Source organism: Mytilus trossulus, chromosome 6, assembly GCF_036588685.1.
Source record: "Mytilus trossulus isolate FHL-02 chromosome 6, PNRI_Mtr1.1.1.hap1, whole genome shotgun sequence".
NCBI lineage: Eukaryota > Metazoa > Mollusca > Bivalvia > Mytilida > Mytilidae > Mytilus > Mytilus trossulus.
Genome location: NC_086378.1, coordinates 53,418,008 through 53,428,262, shown reverse-complemented (window position 1 = coordinate 53,428,262; position 10,255 = coordinate 53,418,008). Strand labels below are relative to the sequence as shown.

At 30.6% G+C, this 10,255-nt stretch overlaps 1 protein-coding gene across 1 annotated transcript; it reads left to right on the top strand.

The window, feature by feature from the left end:
• Positions 1–403: 403 nt before the first annotated feature.
• LOC134721526 (V-type proton ATPase subunit d-like) lies at positions 404–8,962 on the top strand. The gene is made up of 8 exons (XM_063584608.1): positions 404–605; positions 1,189–1,360; positions 3,661–3,839; positions 4,347–4,426; positions 4,918–4,995; positions 6,697–6,873; positions 7,657–7,734; positions 8,781–8,962. Exons 1-8 carry the CDS (start codon positions 476–478, stop codon positions 8,940–8,942), a joined length of 1,056 nt encoding a protein of 351 aa, XP_063440678.1. The 5' UTR covers positions 404–475; the 3' UTR covers positions 8,943–8,962.
• The last annotated feature ends 1,293 nt before the right edge of the window (positions 8,963–10,255 follow it).

The following is a 10,255-nucleotide window of genomic DNA, read 5'->3' as shown; positions in this document are numbered from 1 at the left end:
ACTAGAGTAACAGTTTATTATTACGGTCGAATTGCCTACTTCATTTGCTATAATATTTTTAATATATCAATCAATTAAATCAAAATCACTGATCATATTATGTTCTTTGTTTTACCTATTTTTAATTTACTTAACATTATATTTAAAAATTATAATGTAATTATTCTGCTCATTTTGGGTGCCGTGGTTGGCAAATAAAATATTTGTTTGTTGTTTGTTTGTTTGTTCAACTTTTTTTTAATTTAAAGCAGAATCATGAACCACCCTCAAAACCGAATTCTCTAAATTTCCGATATTCAAGATATTAATTTAAAAATATCCGTATGCATGCGCAGTGTTAGCAATTTATACAGACCAAAAGCTCTCTAGAGTTTCCCAATATTAATTAACGATTAAACTTATATGTTCCGAATATCTCATGTGACTTCCGCATCATCATAATTTTAATTTGTATGAAAACTCTCATTGATCCAAAATGTATTCCATGCCAGAGATAACGTTTAACATTGACCATGGCTATCTTGAGGGCTTAGTGAGAGGTTTTAAAGCTGGTATTCTTACACAGACAGACTACCTGAATTTAGTACAATGTGAAACTCTGGATGGTAAATACTGTCTAACGATTTATCCCATATTTTGCCTTCCAGAATTTTTACCATATTTATGACATAAGACAGGGGTAACCTGTGAAAGAGGACGAAGTTTTTTCATTTGCTTGATATAATTTGGTTAAATTAGATATTCAAATTTGTTGGAAATCTTTAGCTTTTCAGCCTTTTGCAGCATAACAGCCTAGTCCAAATTGTTAAATGACACCTTGAAATGCTATATTACCAGCTGAGCCACTGTACAGACAACAATTTAATTATAATTTGTACATTTTTTTGGTACAAAATGATAACTTGATAAGTTGTACACAGCATATACATGACATATTTATATAAAATACAATCATGACAATACAATATGCTTTTATTTCAAAACACTCCGTCACATTGGCATGTGAAACAAGAGGTAAATTACAAAATACAATCACATACAATTAAAGAAAGAAATAAAACAACTTAGAAATGAAATATATACATGTACTGTCCTCACTTATTCAAATACAAAATGTGTGTACATACATTTTTTGTACATGTATTTGTATGATGGAAAAATGTATAGTGTTCCTTTTTTTTTTTACAGATTTAAAGTTGCACTTGCAGGGTACAGATTATGGTAATTTTCTGGCCAATGAACCAAGTCCATTGACAGTGTCTGTTATTGATGATAAACTAAAAGAAAAGATGGTTGTAGAATTTCAGCATCTGCGGAACCATTGCTTAGAACCTTTGGCAACATTCCTTGATTACATAACGTAGGTTACTCTTAAACAGGAACAGGAAATGTATTCCAGTAGTATAAACTAAGTTTGATTTATTTGATTTTTTAGAGATGATTAGTAAATCAGTAGACACAATACTATCTTTAGATATTATCCTACAAAGTCATAAATGCTAGGGAAACAGCAACCCCAACAATGTACTTGATTATAATTAGGTCAGTTAGTGGAACCCCTAGTGGTACATGTAGATCAATGATATTTGGTATAAACTTGTTTAAGCAGTGGCACATCTCATTTCTCTGGAGAATATTAAGTCTAGCCCCCTCAGTCATGGTCTACATAGTCTATGGACACATTCCTGTTGCTTAATAAATATGATATAAAAAAGAAGATGTGGTATGATTGCCAATGAGACAACTATCCACAAAAGACCAAAATGACACAAACATTAACAACTATAGGTCACCATACGGCCTTCAACAATGAGCAAAGCCCATACCACATAGAGATGTATGTTTTTGCAATGAAATTGCATTTTTTTTCTATGAATACACTATGTTCTAATTTTTAGCTCACCTGGCCCAAAGGGCCAAGTGAGCTTTTCTCATCACTTGGCGTCCGTCGTCCGTCGTCGTCCTGCGTCCGGCGTTAACTTTTACAAAAATCTTCTCCTCTGAAACTACTGGGCCAAATTTAACCAAACTTGGCCACAATCATCATTGGGGTATCTAGTTTAAAAATTGTGTCCGGTGACCCGGCCAACCAACCAAGATGGCCGCCATGGCTAAAAATAGAACATAGGGGTAAAATACAGTTTTTGGCTAATAACTCAAAAACCAAAGCATTTAGAGCAAATCTGACATAGGGTAAAATTGTTTATCAGGTCCAGTTCTATCTGTCCTGAAATTTTCAGATGAATCTGACATTCCCTTGTTAGGTTGCTGCCCCTGAATTGGTAATTTTAAGGAATTTTTGCTGTTTTTGGTTATTATCTTGAATATTATTTAAGGATGTCTGCTGGTCATGTTTTTGAATTCTTGTCATATTTTCGATTTTCTCAGGTTTTATCCATCCAAATGTATTAAAAAAAATTTTACACGACACCCCACTTTTGTCTTCATAAATCTGTTCAATAGATCATTTCAGATTTAGTGATCCGGCGGCATGAAATCCTTATTTTTTCTTGGTTTAAAGGGTAAAAAACAATTCCAATGTTAACAAATAGTAAAGTCTGAAGAAAACCCTTTTCCCGCCATTTTCTAAATGTCTCGTATTTTGAAAACTACACACGAGACTAATGATTTTATTACTTTAATTTGTTTAAATATCAAAGTTGTTTTCATTTTAAGCAACCACATGAAATCCTTGTTATTTTAAATTAGAGCAGCAGACATCCTTAAGATAGAGATAAACTGTAAACAGCAATGATGTTCAGCAAAGTAAGATCTACAAATAAGTCAACATGACCAAAATGGTCAGTTGACCACTTTAGGAGTAATTGCCCTTTAAAGTCAATTGTTAACCATTTTTCGTAAATCTTAGTAATTTTTTACAAAAATCTTCTCCTCTGAAACTACTGAGCCAAATTAATTGAAACTTGGCCACAATCATCATTGGGGTATCTAGTTTATAAATTGTGTCCAATGATCACCTGGCAATCAAACCAAGATGGCCACCATGGCTAAAAATAGAACATGGGGTAAAATGCAGTTTTTGGCTTATAACTCAAAAACCAAAGCATTAAGAGCAAATCTGATCGGAAGTAAAATTGTTAATTAGGTCAAGATCTATCTACCCTGCAATTTTCAGATGAATTGGATCATCGGTTGTTAGGTTGCTGCCCCTGAATTGGTAATTTTGAGGAAATTTTGCTGTTTTTCTGTTATTATCTTGAATATTATTATAGATAGAGATAAACTGTAAACAGCAATAATATACAACAAAGTAAGAACTAAAAATAAGTCAACATGACCAAAATAGTCAATTGACCCCCTAAGGAGTTATTGATCTTCATAGTCAATTTTTAACAATTTTCACAAAATTTGTAGATTTTCACCAACATTTTCCACAGAAACTACTGTTACAGATAGAGATAATTGTAAGCAGCAAAATTGTTTAGTAAAGTAAGATCTACAAACACATCACCATCACTAAAACACAATTTTGTCATGAATCCATCTGTGTACAATGTTTAATATTAACATAGACCAAGGTGAGCGACACAGGCTCTTTAGAGCCTCTAGTTGAAGTTTTCAGAGCACTTAAATCTTTTTTCTGCATCCATCTTCATCTATCAGTTTAAAATTGGCATTATTTTATTTTCATATTTGTAGCTATAGTTACATGATAGATAACATAATACTGCTGATTACTGGGACATTACATCAACGACCACTGAGTGAACTCATACCAAAATGTCATCCTCTTGGAAGTTTTGAACAGATGGAAGCCATTCATATAGCCTCTACACCTGCAGAGCTATACAATGCTGTATTAGTAGATACACCATTAGGTTTGTTTATTATTTATTATATTCTCAATACTAATTCTGTGTTAATATGAGCTTAATAATAATTATGGATTGGAAGAAATACTGTGGATTCTTTTATTTCATGGATTTGTGAAAAGGTTAATTTTGTAGATACTAGGTTTTGTAGTTTTGATAAATTCTTACATCTTACCATAAAAACTTTTGTTGAATACTTATACTAGTGGTTCAGAAAAACCTCGTTTATACATGTACACAAGAAATTAGAAAACCCTAAACATAAAAGTGAAAAATATGCTGAAATACATAAAAGTAAAAAAAAAAATGTCTTTTTAAAACCATTTTATCTGTAAGAATTCCCTACCCCTCTCCTTTAATTAGTTTAATCAAAAGCAGGATTCCTTAACTGAATCTATCAATTGACAATTTTTTCTTCAACCTGCATTTATTAAGTCTTACATTTGTACATTATCATTTTATCATGATAAGAGGAAAGCAATAACTATTTTTATTTTCTATTACTAATTTCAGCTCCATATTTTATTGATTGTATTCTTGAACAAGATTTGGATGAGATGAACACAGAAATCATTAGAAACACATTATATAAGGTGAGCTACACTACAGGTAGATTATTAAAGTTTTAGGTTTTTATACATAAATAAATAAATTTTGAATTGCAACTGTTAAAAAATATATCTTCTGCCTTCAGGTTTAGCAATATTGACACTAAGGCCATTGGTTATTTGTTTGAATTTTTTTTAAATTTTGTCATGAAGAATCTTTTTATAATTAGTTTTGCTCATTGTTGAAGGGCATACAATGAACTAAAGTTGCTTAAATCCACTTCAGTTTGACTCTGTTGTCTCATTGGTATTCAAACCATATCTCCTTATTTTTCACTTAGTATTTTTGAATTGTAATATTCTATAGAAAAATTTTGTAGCTTTACTGAAAAATAGTTGTAGGGTTAATATAATTCCATGTACATTATAGAAATTATTGCCTTTTGTTTTTGTGAACATCACTCTGTGTATCTTCATATACAGTACAGAAGATTTATATCCATTGTTTAAGTTATGTTTTATTGGGTTTTTTTCAGGCCTACTTGGAAGATTTCTATGCATTTTGTCAAGAAACAGGTGGCGCTACAGCCGATGTCATGTGTGAAGCTCTATCTGTAAGTTGATAATACATGTACTATTATGATGTAACTGACATTAATGGGAGGAGCTACAGTAAATAAGTGGGAAGCTCTGTGTAGTTGTAACATTCACATATGGTATAACACATACTAGTATTCTCTGTCTATATCTACCATTTTTATTATTCTACAAAACTTGATGTCTAATTAATTAAAGGCTTTTTATGAGACCATTTATGTTTGTCTTATAAGAAGGAAGTCGGATATCAATTTGTTACTTAATACTGTTCTAAAGTTATGCCGCTTTATAACTTGGATTATCGCACATTTTGTACTAGTATGCGTTTTTACATGGCCAATATGGACTTGATATGGAAGTCTAGAGCTGATACCCTGGCAATATGGAAAATGCCATGTAATAATCTATAAAAATTGCATTAAATGCTTTAAGATAGTATTTTCATGTATTACAAGCAAGCTTGAACAAGGCATTTGTGTCTTCACATTCTGCTTTTATCATGCTAATTTTGAAACTATTTTGCACAGATAAATTTCACCACAAGACATGAGTTAAAACATATAAAATTGAAAATGGAAATAAGGAATGAGTCAAAGAGACAACAACCCGACCAAATAAAAAAACAACAGCAGAAGGTCACCAACAGGTCTTCAATGTAGCGAGAAATTCCCACCCCCGGAGGCGTCCTTCAGCTGGCCCCTCAACAAATAAATACTATTTCAGTGATAATGAACGCCATACTAATTTCCAAATTGTACACAAGAAACTAAAATTAAAATAATACAAGACTAACAAAGGCCAGAGGCTCCTGACTTGGGACAGGCGCAAAAATGCGGCAGGGTTAAACATGTTTGTGAGATCTCAACCCTCCCCCTATACCTCTAACCAATGTAGTAAAGTAAACGCATAACAATACGCACATTAAAATTCAGTTCAAGAGAAGTCCGAGTCTGATGTCAGAAGATGTAACCAAAGAGAATAAACAAAATGACAATAATACATAAATAACAACAGACTACTAGCAGTTAACTGACAAGCCAGCTCCAGACTTCAATTAAACTGACTGAAAGATTATGATTTCATCATATGAACATCAGGCACAATCCTTCCCGTTAGGGGTTTAGTATCATACCATCATTACATACATATGAGAAGAACATAACCTGTGTCATGCCAACAACTGTTTTTAGAATAAATGTGTTTAGTTCCGACGCAAAGACCTTACCAGTGACTCAATATTAACGCCAAAATATGCAATCTTTAATGACTTGACAACAGTATCGTAATTATATCCCTTCTTAATAAGTCTATTCAGAGGTTTTGTAAGTTTCTGAGGTGAATACTGACACCTTTGTGCTTTATAAAGAATATTTCCATAAAAAATTGGATGTGAAATACCTGAACGTATAAGAAGTCTGTATGTTGAGCTATATTTACGAATGATGTCTTTATACCGATGATAAAATTTAGTAAATGTTTTGACTAGTTTGTGATATCGAAAACCCTGGTGTAATAATTTTTCAGTAATACATAAATTTCTCTCGTTAAAATCTAAAACAGTAAAGTGTTACATACACGAGCGAATCGTACAAGTTGAGATATGTTTGGTCACCATAAAAAAAGCAGTGACTTGATGACCAATGAATGACAACTAGCCAGTTAACAACAATATAAAAGTAATCAAGTTATAAACCTTATAATTATTCTTTTAATTTTAGTTTGAAGCAGACAGAAGGGCATTCATCATAACCATCAACTCCTTTGGTACAGAACTTACAAAAGATGACAGATCCAAGCTATACCCACACTGTGGTAAACTGTATCCAGCTGGACTGGCTAGATTAGCACTGGCTGATGACTATGACCAAGTCAGAGCAGTAGCTGATTGCTTTACTGTAAGTTGAATTGAGATGCACTACAACAATTTTGTATTTATAGTTTTCCTACATGTACCTTTGGTTTAATTAGCATTTTTGAAATTCATCTTCTTTTAGGAGCTCTTTTAACTTTCCACTAAAAAAATCTGATCATTTTAAAATGAAAATGACAGTTTCTACTTTTTGTTCAAAACCATTTTGCATGGTTTTATTTTCATCTTTTTGTTGTCTGCAAATCTTAACTTTTGGAAAAATGAACATGTTGAAGAAATTCCTACTTTTGAGTATTACAGATGGAACCGTAAACTCTGTGATACAGATAATACAAGACCCACGTTTCTCACTATAATACGACTAATTTAATTTTGGATGTAATGTGTCTTCTGTTATGCTGACGTTGTTTTGTTTATCAGCTCATAAACATGAATTTGTCATGTAACCATAATTCGAAATAACAGAAAAAATGTGGTGCACACTTTAAATTAACAGTTTTTCAGTGTGCACAACATTTTTGATGTTATTTCTTTATAGGCAGAAAAAATATTACAGTCATTCTTTAAAAATATATATTTTTCTGTTATTATATCATATGATCATTTCTTTCTGGCGTAGAATATAAATATGATTTGAAAACTTGTTTTAATATTTTGAGCTAGATTTCTGTGATATTTAACATATTAAAACATAAAATACACAATAAAGACCATATTTTTGTTCACTTATCTCTCACATGCAAAGTTTGGATTTAGAAATTAAAAACCTGAGAAAATATATTCAATTGCCTATCTTATATTTTCCCAGGAATACAAAGAACTGTTTGAAGGTGCTGGAACCAACCCAGGAGACAAAACTTTGGAAGATAAATTCTTTGAACATGAGGTAAGAGTTATGTAAACAAACATTTTCAACATGGGTCTAGACAAGACAAACATACATTATATGAGCTGTGTATGACAGAAATTTACCATATGCAAATGAATCTCAGTACACCTGTTTACCTATTTAGAGTTGAAAAATCTATATGTATAGTCTGTAACTGTTTGAAAAATGAATTGTTATGACAACCCTACAAAAATTTACTAAAATTGTTTTTTTTTTGCGTATTTGAAAGTTCCTAAATCAATCAAAGTCTTATACTTGTACTAACATCAGCTTTCAATGCAAGGGATGCATCCTAGAATTTTTTATAATTGAATTCATTCTATCTGAACTTCAGAAGACAAAGTTAAATTAAACTACATGTAGTCCATACATATCTGGCTTAAATAAACCTTTTACAAATCAATACTGATTACTTGTCAATAATTTGAAATTGAATTTGAATCAAGTTCTTTTTTCACTGTTGTGGCATTTACCAGAGTTATGCCCCATTAGTATTTCTAATGATAGATTTTCTGGTTTATAGACCCTACCATTAATTTGCTTTAATGTAGCCTTTAATATTTGATTGCTTAATTATCTCTTTTCTTTAAATACACCTTCAGAGAGTGTTTGTGCTAACATTTTACTTGATACAATATGCAAATTGAAATTAATTCATAATTCATTAACATGAAAATTTATCAGTATCAGAACACAATAAAATGCTAAAGAAATATGTATAAATAAAAGAAATTTTATATCACAATGAGACAATCACAGTTACACAAATAATAAAAAGACACCTGTTTTCTCCCCCAGTGAACTTCTCGAGTTTGCAGTTTAACAAACTTATATTTCTATAAACAAGAACATTTATATTCTCTATAAATACCTAAGTAGGTATATGAATCAAACTTGTGGTGATAAAATGCAAATGAAGACCAAATACATAGTCTTTACAAGCTTACTACTATATTTCCTAATACCTTTCACGTACACTGTACATTTGTGTCTTTCCCTATTTTGATTGCATGTTTAAAGTGTCTGTATTTGTATAATTTCAGGTAAAACTGATGAAGAATGCATTCATGCAACAATTCCACTTTGGTGTGTTCTACTCCTATGTAAAACTGAAGGAACAAGAAAATCGTAACATTATCTGGATTTCAGAATGTGTAGCACAACAACACAGAGCCAAAATTGATAGTTACATACCTATATTTTGATGAGATCTGAATACAAGGGAGACAATTTTTGAAACAAAATAAAGTTCAGGGGAGATAATTCAATTTTACATAGTACATTCCTCAAAATGAATGAAATAGTTTGTATAGCATGGATGTCAAGAAATATTATTAATTTAAAATAGGCTATTCTATATGTGAAAAAGAACAATATTTCTTCTCTCTTGAAAAACATGATTGCATGAAGGTTGTACAATCTACACTAGTATAATAGTTATTTATTTCATAAAAAATTGCTACAAAATGCATGTCATTGATTTGTAAAGTTTTATTTATTTTTGTTTAAGGGTTGAGGAATTATAGGAATATAGTCATGAAATGTTTATTAAATTTCTTAATGATGTAAATTGTTAATTTATCTAGTCATAAATAGTAGACTGATATACAAAACTCTTCGAACGAAAACTAGCATATATAGAATATTTTATGTTAATCTGGAGAAAAACAATAGGCAAGAAAACAATATTATTTTATTAGAAAAAAGTCCTATTAATGGTTTACTCAATTTTATTTACATAAACAAGGAAACTTAGTGTTAATTTTTTTTTGCTTTTCATTATTTTCAAATAATACAAACCGTAGATGACTTTCATGATGTATTAAAGTTAATATTGATGATGATTTAAGTCGCTTAATTTGAAAAAAAAAAAATACAATATTTAATGATTTCATTGAATTTTATTAGAATATAGTTAGTTAGAAATTCTGATTTAAGTAATAAACACATGTGTTTGTTTAATGTCAGAATTTCTTCAGATTTTTTTTTGTGTTGTAGAGTGGCTGTTCCATAGCCATGAAAATGTATAACCCAAATCTTCTTTCATTCATCTTAGGTGTATGACTCTTTATGATGAATAATTTTTAGTTCTAACTTGTTTCTACAAAAACAGATCTTGATCATACCTTTGTCAAAAACATCTGTTAACATTATGTTGTATCATCTCTAATAGTGCTCTGTGTATTACAAAGATAAATACAGTATAGAACAATTTTTTTTATGAAACTATTATACCATATAAGTAGATGCGAGTTAGTACATATTATTCAGATGTTGGAAAATAAATATTAATTTATGTGTAATGATATTAAAATGTGATATGTTCTGTTATGTAAATATTGTTGTGCATTAAAGAGAACTAATAAATGGTCATTAAATCATTGAAATCCTTTTGTCTTGATTATCTGTTCTATATAAATTTTTTTAATTTGCTCATTAGACTTGAGGACTACATCAGGCTGTCATACTTTTGTTCTGTTAATAACAAATGAGGATGGTTTTTAGTGGATCTTCCAAA